Source organism: Acanthopagrus latus, chromosome 24 (assembly GCF_904848185.1).
Source record: "Acanthopagrus latus isolate v.2019 chromosome 24, fAcaLat1.1, whole genome shotgun sequence".
Taxonomy (NCBI): Eukaryota; Metazoa; Chordata; class Actinopteri; order Spariformes; family Sparidae; genus Acanthopagrus; species Acanthopagrus latus.
The window spans coordinates 7832722-7848883 of NC_051062.1; the positions used below are offsets into that span (position 1 = coordinate 7832722).

Below are 16162 nucleotides of genomic sequence, written 5' to 3' on the forward strand. Positions count from 1 at the left end.
ATATCATGCTGCGCATTACCGTAATGTTCGCCTTCAGCCAGAAGTAGCAGATCACAGATCTCCTCGTTCTCTCAGACAAAGCTGGAGGATAGAGAGAAAAATGGAGCGCTTTTGTCTGTGGAGGTTTTTAATACTGTTGCAAGTGTGTTATTTGTGTCTGGTCTCCGCGTCAGGTGAGATGTTTTGAAACAAATTCAAATGAAGCCATTTTCAAAGTGGCAGTAAGACTTCGCCGCCAAGGAGCTAACCCAACTAAGCTAACAGCGCTAACTTAGAGGTTTATGTGAATAGCGGTTGAATTGTAGCACTTTTGCTCACAGCAACATCGTAATATACAGCTTATAAATTGGCTGTTCAACTCATTGAGGCTGGGTGCGGTTTTGGAAACAGGTTTGAAAAAGGCTAAGTTAGCGCTCACAGATGTTCTTGGAGTGACGCCACAAGTGTTTCGGCGTATTTCTACTATGTTGAGTTATTCATCATGGAGTGTAACTAGTGGATGCTGCGTTTATAATTTTAAAGTCGTGCGATGTTAACAAAAGGCATTATCTGTAATGTGCAGCACACTTGAGGTCCTTGCTGAGCCAGCAGTCTTGTTTAGGGGCAGCCTCATTGCAGACCCTGACCCTTTGTTTACAGGGGATGCATCAGTCTCATGATCCCATTGGGAGATTGTATCCTGTAAATCTGTTCTGACACTATCTTCTATCATTTGTAGGGAATCAGTGGAAGACATTTAAAGACCAGATTTCGGATGCTGTTAAAAGTTACACCCCATGCAATGCTGCAAACTGCAGCTGCCATCTAAGGTGAATGTGTGATGCAAATATGTCTGTGCTTTGTTTTATTGTATCATACCCGTCAGATAAGTAGTTACTGCTGCATTAACCGCTGTGAAGGTTTGACTCATTTTTCTCTCTGGTGCTCCTCATTTCTGCCTCAGTGTCCTACAACATGACTTGCAGCCGTTTAGAGGGAAAATCTCCGAAGATGTCATGGCTGCGACCCTTGAAAGAGGAGTGGGCACCCATTACCAGATCATTGGACACAAGTTGTACAGGGAGCACAACTGTATGTTTCCGGCCAGGTAAGGAGAGCAGACTGAAAACGAGCGACCCCTCTTCTTAATCCCTTTCCTCGCCACCTCTCCTTGCGTTGGAAAAGACTCGATGAGAGAGGAGTCGAAGTAACAAAATGTTACGAGGCGCTGATCTCTCATTTGATCATCTTTAAATAACGATTGCAATTTATGAATACAGAGAAACACATTTGTAGAGTCCTGTTCCTGTCATGGTTTGTATATTCCAGCTTTGTGTCACAGCTGCTCAGTAGACTTCCGCAAATGATTCACACGTGCATCCTCGCTCATAATCTTTATCTGTTTCCTGTTTTCAGGTGCAGCGGGGTGGAGCATTTCATCCTGGAGGTGATCGACAGGTTGCCTGACTTGGAGATGGTTGTAAATGTCAGGGATTACCCTCAAGTCCCCAGCTGGGTGCAGCCGACGCTGCCAGTCTTCTCTTTCAGTAAGGTCAGACTTTAGTCATTAGTTTTACACACACTTAAAAAAGCCACATGGATGCTTATTGAATACACTTAAAATGTTTTTGACATTTGTGTGTTTAATTCGAGCAGACAGCAGACTACCAGGACATCATGTACCCAGCGTGGACGTTTTGGGAGGGTGGGCCTGCTGTGTGGCCGATATACCCCACTGGACTGGGACGATGGGATTTGATGAGGGATGACCTTAAAAAGTAAGTTCCCATCAAAGATCCATTATTGTGTATTTACTGTTGCTGAAATTATAAACCTAAAGTAGAACTTTGAAGGAACTAATCTTCTCAGATGTGACTCTTTCTGCTCCGATAAATGGGATGTATTTTAATTTCAGTGACTTATCTGTAAAATGTGTTGTGGCAGGTCTGCGGCACAGTGGCCATGGAAGAAGAAGGAGTCCAGAGGATTCTTTAGAGGCTCCAGGTCAGTCGCATGTGTTGGTCATCTTCTTGTTGCATACCCACATGTCAAACTGTACCCTGTTTTCCATCTGCAAGTTTCTGAGCTGCTTTTTCTCATTCTCTTTTGTGTTTGTTTGACAGAACCAGTCCCGAGCGTGACCCTCTGATTGTTCTGTCAAGAGAAGCTCCAGACCTAGTGGATGCAGAGTACACAAAGAACCAGGCCTGGAAATCTGAGAGGGTTGGTCACACTGAAGCCACGCCAGAATGATATTGTGATATAGTCACACTGTGCCTTTTATTTAACCGTGCCTTCTGTAATAATTGGTTGAGGGTCATAGCCTCAGTACAGGTTGAAACACTCTCATCTGTCTGACTCCCTGTCTGTGTTTTTACTTCCTCTTTTAAGGACACACTCGGGAGACCGCCGGCCAAAGAAATTCCACTTGTCAATCACTGCAAGTACAAGTAAGCTAAATTTGGATCAAGGACAAAATGATAAAACTCATTTTAGAGCGATTTTACCACTCACTCCTCACCGTTGTTGTTTGATTGCAGATATTTATTCAACTTCCGCGGTGTGGCTGCCAGTTTCCGCTTCAAACACCTCTTTCTCTGTGGCTCCCTGGTGTTCCATGTGGGCGATGAATGGCAGGAGTTTTTTTACCCTCAGCTCAAGCCCTGGGTGCACTACATCCCAGTCAAGCAGGATCTCTCTGATGTCAGGTAATACAGCATGTTTCTGATTTTACTGATTATGTTTACCTCTGAAGGTTTCACACAAATTGCCATCAGAATATTTGGCAATAGATTTAAGAATCGGAATCTAAGAGCACAGATGTCAGTGAGCCCAGCTCATTAGATTAGATTTTCTGTCAAAGAACAAGATCCCTTCGGTTTGTGTTTGCACTAAAGCCACCAGACTCCATTTCAAGTCATTTGATTCTCAGGTTTGACCTGTTTTTACTCATTAGAATTCAAAGCCAGTTTCCTCTGAAACCGTGGTGAGTCAGCAGAGATGAATCAGACGTAGCAGCTATTTTAAATGGATTCCTATTCCCTTGTCCGACATTTTGTGGCTCTAAATAAGAACATGGTACCAGTTTTCTTTAATTTTACTTATCTTTTAACACAATTTTGCTGTTGAGAGCCTTTAAAGGGGTTACAAATCCTTAGTAAATATCGTCCCTGTTGTAGGAGACCTCAGATGTTCCTAAATGCATAATAATCTTCTTTGTATATATTCTAAATGTTTGTATGTCGTGTTTCCTCAGAGAACTACTACAGTTTGTCAAGGAGAATGACGCCATCGCACAGGAGATTGCCAGAAGGTAATGGATCAAATCATCAGAACATTTAATTTTAATGTATACGGGCAAGTTTGTCTGACTTCCAGTTTCCCGTCCACAAAGGGGTAATGAATTCATCCTCAACCACCTGCGGATGCAAGATGTTTCCTGCTACTGGGAGAGACTCCTCACAGAGTTCAGCCGCCTTCTCACCTACGAAGCCAAGCTAAAGAACAACTACAACCAGATTGTTCACAGAGCCAGCAAGACAGAGCTATAGGAGACTCTGCAAGACCAGGGGCCTCATTTATAAATCAGATTTTTTTTTTTTTTTGCCGTTATGATTCATTTCCTCATTTGGACGTATGCAAACATGTAGTTTTATAAATGAGGTTCCAGGGCAGCTGTAGTGAAGGTAAATTCCAGATAATGAATGTAATCACTGCACAGCAACATATGATTTCCTCACAAGCAACATTGGACGTGTGTCTTACAGGACTTGCAGGGCATGGAGCTTCTCTTCGTTTTTTTTTCTTTTAGTTTAGTGTGTTGACTGTGAATGCTTCCACACCTTCGGGTGCCACTAGGTGCCAATTCTTCATCTCTTTCCAGTTCAATTAATTGGGATGCCTTTTAAAAATAACTCACCAGCAAAGCATCGTCCGCATGAGCTGCGTTTTTAGACTTTTAATAAATAACCCTGGTGATGTCATAGCGATGTCATCAGGGTTGCATCTGTTTGGGCTGAAAGGGCGTGGGGCTTGAAAGAAATGGCAGGAAGTCATCCATTTGCCAAGTTGCGCTGTGGGAAGTGTAGGATCCAGTGTTTTCGGCCTTTGATGCATACAAAGGACTAAAAGTCGGGATATTTCGTACTCTGGTACTTTAATTTTGACTGTTCTTTTTTAAATCTGTCTCTTATGAATCCACCAACTTTAGTGAAGTGGCACATTAAAAAGCTTGAGTAGTGCTTGAACATGCAGTTTTAAGACTTAAGATGAAAATCGGTCCTCTTGGATTTTATTTTAATGTTTTCAATTTTGTTTCTGAACGTCAACCTGAGACTGAGTGTTCAGCTCACTGCCTTGCTCAAGAAAAAGCTGAATTGAACCTCTGACCTTTTTTTTTTTTTCTTTTAATTTACTGCAGACCTTTCAACAAAATCAAAAGACAATATTGCACATCCATAAATACTTGAATCAAGGCACAGCAGAGCACGATGTTGAATTTCGTAAGCTGCTTAAATATCCACAACGGTTCTAGCAATAATAATTACACGTGCAGATGCCATAATGTAACATGTTTAATACATAAAGGGACATTTACTTGGTTGATCTGTTGATGGTGAGTGTCATTAATTTTGAATTTACTAGGTAGGTTCAAACTTTAACAGGCCATCAGCTTTGCAACACTGCCCTCTACTGGGCAACTGAGCTAACTCCAGCAGACCATAACCATGTGTCATTACAGCAACATATCTGTGATTCTGCCACAATTTAAATAACACAAAAAACATTATTCACAGTCAACATTTAATTACACAGTAAGTGCCAACATAAAGCAATAATCACTTTAGAGTAATTAGTTTTACTTTTACGTGTGGAGTTTCCAAGAAACACTCATGTTAACTGTTTTTACTTTTTTATGATGATGATGTATAGTTGATACAGGAGAATGTTGAATATGTTGTAGTATTCACATTGGATTGTAAACAAGCCGATTCTCACTGATGTGTGTTTTTTACAGTGTTATTAAGAACTGGTCCATTAGTATGGTGATTTGACCAAAAAGCTGTGATCGTGTGCCTCATCAACATTTGACATCCAGGTTGTTGTCGCAGCTTGTGCAGCATTTCTTTTCTAATGCCAATAAAAAGTTCTTAAGTCATCTTAGAGATGAGTTTTTCTTCTGTGATGACTTCGTCTGTGCTTTTGTTACAATTTATAATCTGTAATAAGCCAAACATAACTAACAATACTGATAGAATATAATTATTTCTTTCTCCCTCTCTCTCTCTCACTAGCACCATGCACATGCAGTGTAAGCTCGGTCCTCCACCGACAGGCGGCGCTGTTTTCTCCATGCTCTGGCCGAGGTCAAAGGTCAGAACCCGTTAAACAATCAGAAAGTCACCGCTGAGAAACAGGCAGGAAAGGGGCAATAATTGAAAACAGAAATATTGACAGTAACTACAGTTAATATGCATTAACAGAGATTGTAGCGCTTTGTTAAAGAAACTGTTCACTGATGACGAATTCAGCTCGGCGCGCTGGTAAGCTGCCTTTTCCCTGTGATATGACCGGCTAATAGATAGCATGCTAAGTGTCAATGCTAATGCTCCCATTGTCGGACAGACACATGAAACATACATTGTCCTGTTGTTTATTGTCAGCTAAAGTATGTAGACAGATCAATGCAATTCAAACCATAATCTGACGTTTCATGTAGAGAAATTAGGTGTATTTGTCACGGACACGTAAACGTGGTGAGAGTTTAGCTTAGCTTAATTTAGCTCACTACTCAGTTCACTGAACTGACACAGGTGCACCGCATCCAGCTGATTGAGGAGAGGTCAACAGGTGAACTGACGCATTGCAGGACACCTTTTGAAGACATTAGCAGGGCTACAGGTGACTTATTTATTATTCTTAATAAACGTGTTTTATAAGGTGATGCCGGTATTTAAAGAATGCTTAAAAGAGCCCAAATAAAACCATGCTAGCATGATAAGCTAGCTTGACTTGCAGGAATAAACCATCAGTGTAATGCAGGGGTCTCAAACTCAATTTACCTGGGGGCCACTGGAGGCAGAGTCTGTGTGAGGCTGGGCCGCATCAGGTTTTCCACAAGAAAAGCCCTGATAAAAACATTCCAATGTTCTCAAATGTCTTTATTTTTATTTTTAACACAAAATAAGATGAAAAAAAATAAACAAATGAAGAATTAAAAAGAAAATAAATAAATCAATCAGTGATAAATAAATAAAATGTCGTATTCGTAAAATGTCATGTCTTATGACATGAAGAAAATTTTTTATGTCATATTAAAATTTTGATATATGGTGTCATTATTATATATTTATATATTAAATATAATAATAATAATAATAATAATAATAATAATAATAATATGTATAAGATAATAATAATAATAATAATACAGCAGATATAGAAGACTTAAGAAACATATAGTTGCTGACTAGAGAAATCTAATTATTATTATTCAGATTCAAATGTCTGTATTAACAGTTCTTTAACCTTTAACTTTCTGAACAACAATGGAACATATAATTCCACTTGGTGTCACTGTCGCGTTGACGTTTCAGTTTCAGTGTTTAGCCGACACACGGAGAACGTCATTTCTGCAATGTGTGTTATTTCCGCCGGCGCCAGATCGGCTTGGGGTCCTGCGCTTGCATATGACGTCAAGCACGGCACAGTTTGTGATTGGTTGAAGGTCAGAAACCATGGAAACACGAAGTGTTTGTGGTGCCCAACAATGTTGAATATAGTTTAACATTAAATTAAATAAATTAAAAGTTATTAATAAAGTTCGGCTCGTGGCTAGCATGGAGCTAGCGCTAACAATAGAGGGTGATATGTATCTTTCCGTTAGGATTATCAACTAGTTTATTTACGGCCCGGCCTCGTTCCTCTACCAACAACGAACAATGGAGACACGGAGAAGACATTTGTTGGAACTGAACTGATCGACATTTTTATTGTAAATATTGAGACGAGAACTAAAGAGGAGACGAGTGGCGACGTTATTGTTGTGGAAGGAATACGGCCGGAAATGAGGTAACTCTAGCGGACCAATCAGAGCGATGCGGTCTCCGTGAGCTCTCTGTTGTTTGGGGAGGTGCTCGTAAGCTGACAGAGAGGGGGTCGGAGAGGGTACGCCATGACGCAGAGGGCTCTGCGTCGTTGCATACCGACGGATACAGAGAAGCATAAATCAGGACAGCATTCATATCAAACCCGCGGGCCGCACTAACATTAAACTTTCATATGAAGGCGGGGGCCACAAACTATCGTCCTGCGGGCCGCAGTTGGCCCGCGGGCCGCGAGCTTGAGACCCCTGGTGTAATGTATTTTAATGAGTATCAGAATAACACTCAGTTTAATGTCAGTTATTAGCTTGACACTACATTCATCATAAACATGTAAGGACTTACATCAGGATGTCTTCAGCTATTAATGAAACCTGATTAAAATCCTTCAAACATTTTTGTCAGTCTTAGTGTCAGTTTCAAATAACAAATTAACAAAGAGTAAGTGACCTTGTGTATTTATCTCTGATCCTGGACCAGCCATCACACCCTGCTCTGAGGACCTGAGGGTCCAAACAGTGCATTGAAAGCTCAATGGTGCATTTTACAGCCAAGACAGACATCTTATTCCAGGAAGTCTGCTTGTGTGCCCAGTGTGTTTTGATAGGACTGCACAATTTAACAGCTGCTGACCTGGACAGTCTATGTAGCCCTGCCAGGATTTCATTTGCCTTTAGGCTATTTATTTTGAGGACGGAGCTTGAGTCGAGGCAGTGAGTGCAACATCCCAACCCATGGCCATGTGTTTCTGCAGCCTAATGCCAGTTGAGGCGTGATGCATCCAGCGCAGCCCAGAACGGGCCTCGCCCTGCAGAGACGTCAGGCAGACTTAGCCCCTCGGGGCGCGTTTAGCACCGGCCTACTGCAGGGCCTCATCCAGAGCGTCAGGCCTCCTTCCTTCTGCTTCGTGCTCCCCGGGGTCCACGCAGCTGATGTGGCTGCTGCCCAGCCTGCACAGATGCCCTCCTCTTCTTCCTCCTCCTCCTCCTCCTCCTCCACCACCAGTCCTGCTCCTGAGCCTATCCTCTCTCCCAGCACCGTGCCAAGCAACTTGGGCAGGCCAGAATTCCCAGACACAGGATGGGATCGCATCAAGGACCTCTTTGAGAAAGAGTTGGTATTTCTCTTCCTTTTTGACTTCTCTCCATCTTTTATGCCAAATCGATTACTGTTCAGAAACCAGTAGTTTATTCTCCTTTCTGCTCCTGTTTTGTTTGGTGTGGGGATACTTTTTATGCTGCAGATGTGGACAATGTCAAACCTAGAGCTCTAACAATTAACTTAGCAACAGTAAATATACTGCTACTACTGTTTTGTTACAGTTTGATGGGCAGATTTTTCTTTTTTTTTTTCCAAGTTATGCCCTCCCAACACAACTGTCCCATAGTTAGGCATGTGTAATTTATTTTACATTTGTGACATTTTATTGATCAAATGATTAATCTATTTTCTATCTCTCACGTGCTAGTAAAAATAGTCTTGTTTTCTTGAGTCTCACCTCTTCTGGAAATGCAATTAATGATGTCAGAACTCATTATGTGCACAGTAGTAAATAAACAGTGTCATAGAAAAAGTACAAGGTACAGTTAGTAAAGTGTAAAACTCGAGCCTTGAATGTATTGAACGTGAAAATGTCATTATTATGTATGATTGTTCAAGAAAAGTTACAAGGGTGGTAATTTCTTTCAAAGACAATCACTTCTGTACCATAATGCACAAACTCTTGTGTAGCTATTTCTCTACTTTGGCATATACTCACATATAGTAGTGAACAGGTTGATGTGCTTTATCATAATGAGATGCTAAAACATGTCTGCTGCATGTCCCATCCTTTAATTTTGCTTGGTTGTGAATCAAACCTGTTGGCTAACATTTGTTAAACTATACATTATAACATCTTAACAGAAGTTCTTCTGGGTTTAAAGTCAGGGGTGAGTTGGTTCTCAAAAGAAAGCATCTTTGTCTCCCTGTAGTGCGACACAGAGGTACCCAGAGGAGCTGACCAATGTGATAAAGAGCGGCGTTGTTGCTGCAGTAGCAGGCATGATCTATGGAGGCCTACCAGCCGCTCGCCATGCTAGGCAGAGGTACATCCAAATCAGCCAGGCGGAAATGTATACCAGCCAAGTGGATGCAGTGGTGAGTGGGTGAATGGCAGAGAATGGACTTTATACTGCACGAGTGTTGACGTTCCATTGATCCTGTTGTTGAGGATTTGGGGTAGATTTGTGACAATAAGATATGAATAATAATGTCCTTTGTGTCTGCATCAGCGCTCGGCCCATAACGCAGCGATCCGTGGTTTCGTGAGGTACGGATGGAGGTGGAGCTGGAGAGTGGCTGCTTTTGTCACCTTGTTCAAGTAAGCAAACTAATGAAGAAAATGTACCATGAAGGTGTTTAACTTGCCGTAAAAACTAGAGCAGTTTGTTTCAGTCTAACTGCGTGTCCCTCGTGTGTTACCTTTCCTCTGTAGTTCTGTCAGCACAGGGTTCTCTGTGTACCGAGACAAGTATGCCCTCAGCCATTACGCTGCAGCTGGAGGTGAGTCACATGGCTTCAGTGGGGCCTGATCAAACATATTTTTTAAACCTTTATTTATCCAGGGAAAGCCAACTGAGCCTGCTCGCTGTGTCACAACAAGGCTTCACATTCATACATTTCAACACATTTCCATCTGGGAGCTGTTCTACACAAAGTCAACAACGGGTTCAAAGCAGAATAGCAAAAAGATAACTTGTATATGTGAAAGAGCTTTTTTAATCCGGATGACTATGTCAACATTGACACCAAATGATCCCTCTAATATTTATCTTGAGCAAAATAGTCACATTTTTCCCTGCAGGTCACATAACTGGGTCACTTAGCGGTTAAGGCCATGAACCACAACAAACCCAGTTCATGTTAGGCCGAGATGCATGTCACTCTCCCATCTCTCTCTCCCCCCTCATTTCATGCCATCTCTTGGCTGCAGCTGTCTAAATAAAGGCCTGGAAATGCCTATAGAAATTGATTTGGAAAAAATGTACTCCAGAAATTTACTGCCCAGAAAATGTGAGTTTATATTGTGCATAACTGATGATTGTGTTTTGGTACTGATACTCATGGTGGAGGTTTTATAATCCTCGTTTAACCCGGTGACAAATGGTTTTAACACATGCAGCACACATGCCAGCACAGTGAGTGATGAATAATGATGACAAAAGTCTCTGGTGTTTGTCTGTGTGTCTGTCCATGTGAACAGCTGTGACTGGAGGTCTTTTTAGACTGAACCTGGGCCTGCGAGGGCTGGTGGCGGGGTCAATCATCGGTGCAGTACTGGGGTAAGTTTGGCCTCTGTTCCCACAAGTGTTTATTCACAACAGTTCCTCACCCTGACAGTCCAACACATCAACTTTTTACACCAACTAATGTGAATCTCATCAGTAACATCCACAGAAGCTGCTGTTTTTTATCCCCTCTTTTTTTAAAACATGCATATTCGCTTGTGTGTGTGTCCATGTTCATGCCCGTGTGCTTGAGAGCAGTGAGCACTCTGGCAGCCAGCTGCGCTCCTCCCAGCAACCCTCTGTCGCCCAGCTGAACCCCCTCCCACCCCCACACCCACCTCTGTTGACGGTGCCAGAGGGACTCATGTGCACTGCAGAGGGCCATGTTTTGGGTACTAGAGCAAGGAGACAGGCCAAGGCAGCAGCTGCCCGTCTCCATTTTGACCATCTCTGTTATTCCAGCCTCTCATATCCATCTACCATGGTCTGATCTGGACTTATGCTTCCCTCCTCTCTCTCCTCCACTCTCTCGTCTCTCTCTGTCCCACTTTTCTCTCGTTCTCTGGCCACTTTCAGCTGAGTGCACAGAGCCAAGAGCACATTTGAATTTGATCGTATAATGGAGATTGAGTGAGAGGTGTTTGATGGTGTAACAGACTGGAGGGGCTGGTTTGGATTGTCTCTGTGATCATCGGCTCCCTGTTGGCCCAGCCTTGGTCTGTTCTCGTGTTGGCTCCCTGCTAGTATTTCCTCCCCCTCCTCCTTCTCACCCTCTCACTGTCTGCCTGAGGGACCAGCCACCTGGAGCATTTGATGTGTGCAAACAGCCCCTGCCCCAGCTACGCCAGGTGCAGTCGGGGCAGAAGGGGACGAAATGAAAGTAGGCAGCTAATCGGAAAGTACATCACGCTCCAGATCTCACCCCAGAATCGGCCTCTCATCCAGGCACGTGGTGGAGGTGCGACTGGAAGTTTTAAGAGAGAGCGAGAGGGGCATGAATTTGTAGGAGACAGCTGAGAGAAAATTGGACACTAATTTGTTACAATGGTGCAAAATAACAGACAGCTTGGAACGTTTCTGCAATTAAAGTTTGACAGAACCTGAGTGTGACGGCTAGGTTTATTCCAAATCAGATTATGACATCGAGGAACTCCCAGTGCCTCAGGAACATTACATACCCAGTTTCTCCAGTGTAGATGTGTCTGGAAGGGTTTTATGTTTCATACTCAACCTTCTTCATTTTTGATACACTTACGATAGATTTTTTTTTTCAATTTTTTTAATGCCATCTCATGTTAAGGCTGTTAAGAAGCTATGCAGCAACATTAGCTCTACATTAGTACCCTGATATTTTTACCCCACCACATTTAGATGAAGCCAAATATGAAATTTTGTTCTGCACTTCTCGATCGGCATAAAATATGCTCCAAAAAGTGATCTAACATCCTCCTAAATATGTTTGTCATATTTCTAATGAAATAAACTATCTTGTCTTCAGGATTCCCACGGGGGCTTTGATCATCAGCATGCACTCTCTGACAGGAGAAGCTGTCGGAGAGAAGAGGAGGAGAGAGCGCAGGGAACTCTATCAGCTCAGACTCGCTGAATGGTAATTATATATATATATATATATATATATATATATATATATATATATATATATATATATATATATATATATATATATATATATATATATATATTTTAAAAAATGTAATGACATGTAGGATCAAGCTGCCGTCTTATTCACCAGTTAATCTCCTTTCTGTCATGACTTTAGGACAGCTCGTCTGCAGCTGACAGATGAGTTGATTGGAGATCTGAATGTGAACTCTCAGCCGGAGGAGCTCCAGAAGGACATGCAGAGGATCCAAGAACTGCTCAGTTTACCAAAGAATGATGATGTGACTCAGGACTCGAGCACCCAGTGACAGTAGCTGCCTTACTACCTGATATATTACAGTTGTTGGAGGTGGGACTTCACACAACTGGGAGGACAAATGGGTCACTTCTTCTTCTTTGCTTTGGCTCCACACATCTTCTCCTCCAAGTGTGTGGAATCTGCTCCACTTAAGAATTTAAAGACACTGTTGTACCTTTGCAACTGCTGTTAAGGTGCCCATGAGTTGGACAGCTACAACAGGGATTTGTGTGTGTCTGTACGTTTATCTTTGTGAGGAACCATTAGTGTGTGTGTGTGTGTATGTGTGTGTGTGTGTGTGAGTGCGAGTGAGAGAGATAGGTTGGATGCAACTAAGAAAAAAGACTCTTCTGAATAAAGAAGTATTTCCCATAAAACCATAATTTCTTTACAAAACTATGAAAGTGCAGAAGCTCATCACCCAGACGGACACAACCTCACCTGTCTTCAGTATATTATTTTAGTACCGACGGATGCTTGCTTATTATGTTCCATACACCTTAATTCTTACAATTGTCACTTCCTTTCTGCTATGAAATGGCTTCTGTCTTCCTTATGTCTGTAACGTATTGTGTGCTTTTGACTGTGCCTCTGGGGCTTTTCAAAAACTTGGTCAAACATAGCCTTGGTCCCTGGTGTAAACAAGATGTGACACAGCAGCAGCTGTGTCCCAAGATGCACCAGTGACAGCTGACATGCTGACGGACAGCCAATAGAAATAGATATGAGGAACACTTCCGCTCCAAAGCACAGCTTGGTCAGTGACGATAACTTAAGGTAAACTGAAAAGGGCAGTATGTACAGTGGGGCAAATAAGTATTTAGTCAACCACCAATTGTGCAATTTCTCCCACTTGAAAAGATGAGAGGCCTGTAATTGTCAACATGGGTAAACCTCAACCATGAGAGACAGAATGTGGGGAAAAAAAAAAAAACCCAGAAAATAACATTGTTTGATTTTTAAAGAATTTATTTGCAAATCATGGTGGAAAATAAGTATTTGGTCAATACCAAAAGTTCATCTCAATACTTTGTTATGTACCCTTTGTTGGCAATAACGGAGGCCAAACGTTTTCTGTAACTCTTCACAAGCTTTTCACACACTGTTGCTGGTATTTTGGCCCATTCCTCCATGCAGATCTCCTCTAGAGCAGTGATGTTTTGGGGCTGTTGTTGGGCAACACGGACTTTCAACTCCCTCCACAGATTTTCTATGGGGTTGAGATCTGGAGACTGGCTAGGCCACTCCAGGACCTTGAAATGCTTCTTACGAAGCCACTCCTTTGTTGCCCTGGCTGTGTTTGGGATCATTGTCATGCTGAAAGACCCAGCCACGTCTCATCTTCAATGCCCTTGCTGATGGAAGGAGAGTTTCACTCAAAATCTCTCGATACATGGCCCCATTCATTCTTTCCTTTACACAGATCAGTCGTCCTGGTCCCTTTGCAGAAAAACAGCCCCACAGCATGATGTTTCCACCCCCATGCTTCACAGTGGGTATGGTGTTCTTCGGATGCAATTCAGTATTCTTTCTACTCCAAACACGAGAACCTGTGTTTCTACCAAAAAGTTCTATTTTGGTTTCATCTGACCATAACACATTCTCCCAGTCCTCTTCTGGATCATCCAAATGCTCTCTAGCGAACCGCAGACGGGCCTGGACGTGTACTGCTTCAGCAGGGGGACACGTCTGGCAGTGCAGGATTTGAGTCCCTGGCGGCGCATTGTGTTACTGATAGTAGCCTTTGTTACTGTGGTCCCAGCTCTCTGCAGGTCATTCACTAGGTCCCCCCGTGTGGTTCTGGGATTTTTGCTCACCGTTCTTGTTATCATTTTGACGCCACGGGGTGAGATCTTGCATGGAGCCCCAGATCGAGGGAGATTATCAGTGGTCTTGTATGTCTTCCATTTTCCAATAATTGCTCCCACAGTTGATTTCTTTACACCAAGCGTTTTACCTATTGCAGATTCAGTCTTCCCAGCCTGGTGCAGGTCTACAATTTTGTCTCTGGTGTCCTTCGACAGCTCTTTGGTCTTGGCCATAGTGGAGTTTGGAGTGTGACTGACTGAGGTTGTGGACAGGTGTCTTTTATACCGATAATGAGTTAAAACAGGTGCCATTAATACAGGTAACGAGTGGAGCCTCGTTAGACCTCTGTGATGGAAAAATTCCTTTTCATTATGGGTTGATGAATTTTTGAACTATTTTGTTGAATATGATTTCTTAAAAACATTTATCTAACTTGCTTCATGTGACTGATATCTTATGCAAATGCATGAACACCTAACCTCTGCCCTATATGATTGTAACAGAGTCATGAACCAGCCAAAACTCAGATAGAAAGTCGTCTTCTTGTCTTATGTTTTATGTCTGATAATTTTATGCTTCATACAGAGTCCCAGGTCATGCGTCATGAAGTTTTAACTTTACGTCTTGTGTCGATGAGAAGCCTGTCTGATTGGGATAGTCGTATGTACGTGTGTGTGTGTAGCTTAATCACTGCTGGCACCGAGAGTGCTTGTCTCTTCCCCTGACCTTGTTGATATCTGTGTATAAAATTGTGAACACTCCTTTACTCGGGGCTCATTCACTCAGCTCATGAATTTGACTGTGTGGTGAGTCCATCTGCAGATGGTTGGATTAAACTTACCGAAAAGACAGATCTGACTTTACTCTTTGACAGAAATTTCCACCACACCTCATTAGAAGAAGTTAGACCTCTTTGACAGCCAGAAATCTTGCTTCTTTGTAGCTGACCAAATACTTATTTTCCACTCTAATTTGGAAATAAATTCTTTAAAAATCAAACAATGTGATTTTCTGTTTTTTTTTTCCCACATTCTGTCTCTCATGGTTGAGGTTTACCCATGTTGACAATTACAGGCCTCTCATCTTTTCAAGTAGGAGAAGTTGCACAATTGGTGGTTGACTAAATACTTATTTGCCCCACTGTAGTTTTGGAGATATTCAAACTCTGAATTTTGATATTTACAATATTAATGAGATAATACTACAAACTCAGAATTGTTTATTCTTTCTATAACTCAATAAAGAAGCTGTTCTCAGAGGAGTTGTGACAGCTGAATCTAAAAAAGGATTACCTTGTCAAGCAGGCAAAGTTGGTTGTTGAAGCAGGAATAAATACAGATACGTATAAATACAGATAAGTAAAAAAGGTAGAATAAAAAATTTGTTAACGCAAGTATATAAAACTGAAAGAAGGAGGAATACAAAGTGGAAACAATAAGCACATTTAAAGAAAAAATAACAGATGAATGTCAATGGCAAAGGATAGCTACTGTCAGAGAATTAATATTTACAAATGGACTCTTAGTTCCCTCTGTTGGTGGCACTGTGGAACAACACATGGACCCTGAATAAAAAGGTAAACTGTAGGTCATGACACCATGACCTATGACTTATAGACAAGTCCATTTTCAAGCAAATTCAACTTAATTTGTCTTTATTTTACACAGGTCTTATATGAGGAATTCATTATTTAGCAGACAAGAACCTAACTGACACAAAAAAAATATCATAGTATGTATTAAAAGAACTTAACTATAAACTCCCCCAACTTCAAGTGTGTGTGTAGGTCCTGGGGAGTGCCACTGCACATGTGAAAGATGGAGCATAAATCATGTTATGGTACAGAGGAAGCTGCATATAATCTTATAAACCTGCAGTGATGTCACTCAGTGGCTACGTTGCATTGTTGGTACTGTAGGCATCTTAATTTTGAAAAGGAGACCTTTTTATTATTATTATTTATTTATTTATTTTATTCCACGCAATCTTCTGTTTTTCAAAACCTGGTGCCTATATTACTCACAACAGACTTAGTAACTGAGTTACATCGCTATTATTAGAGGCAGATTATAGGACTACAT

At 41.8% G+C, this 16162-nt stretch overlaps 3 protein-coding genes across 5 annotated transcripts in view; 2 read left to right on the forward strand and 1 right to left on the reverse strand.

The window, feature by feature from the left end:
* The window catches only part of LOC119015433 (calsequestrin-2-like), an 8414-nt gene extending 8303 nt beyond the window's left edge, over nt 1-111 (reverse strand). Inside the window, exon 1 of the mRNA XM_037091399.1 lies at nt 20-111. The gene's annotated coding sequence lies outside the window, so the exon portion shown is untranslated. The remainder of the gene's footprint in view (nt 1-19) is intronic.
* On the forward strand, nt 40-5144 carry poglut1 (protein O-glucosyltransferase 1). The gene is made up of 11 exons (XM_037091401.1): nt 40-173; nt 719-809; nt 944-1087; nt 1396-1531; nt 1636-1757; nt 1924-1983; nt 2103-2202; nt 2371-2429; nt 2520-2687; nt 3236-3292; nt 3374-5144. Exons 1-11 carry the CDS (start codon nt 101-103, stop codon nt 3528-3530), a joined length of 1167 nt encoding a protein of 388 aa, XP_036947296.1. The 5' UTR covers nt 40-100; the 3' UTR covers nt 3531-5144.
* Nucleotides 5145-5273: 129 nt separating this feature from the next.
* timmdc1 (translocase of inner mitochondrial membrane domain containing 1) lies at nt 5274-12671 on the forward strand. 3 transcript variants are annotated; one of them, XM_037091403.1, is made up of 9 exons: nt 5359-5522; nt 5793-5880; nt 7837-8195; nt 9056-9221; nt 9356-9444; nt 9559-9626; nt 10327-10405; nt 11850-11960; nt 12132-12671. In XM_037091403.1, exons 3-9 carry the CDS (start codon nt 7858-7860, stop codon nt 12280-12282), a joined length of 1002 nt encoding a protein of 333 aa, XP_036947298.1. In that variant the 5' UTR covers nt 5359-5522; nt 5793-5880; nt 7837-7857; the 3' UTR covers nt 12283-12671. The 3 variants fall into 3 exon arrangements, with proteins under 3 accessions (XP_036947299.1, XP_036947298.1, XP_036947297.1); XM_037091404.1 differs by lacking the exons at nt 5359-5522; nt 5793-5880 and adding an exon at nt 5274-5352; XM_037091402.1 differs by lacking the exon at nt 5793-5880.
* Nucleotides 12672-16162: the final 3491 nt, after the last annotated feature.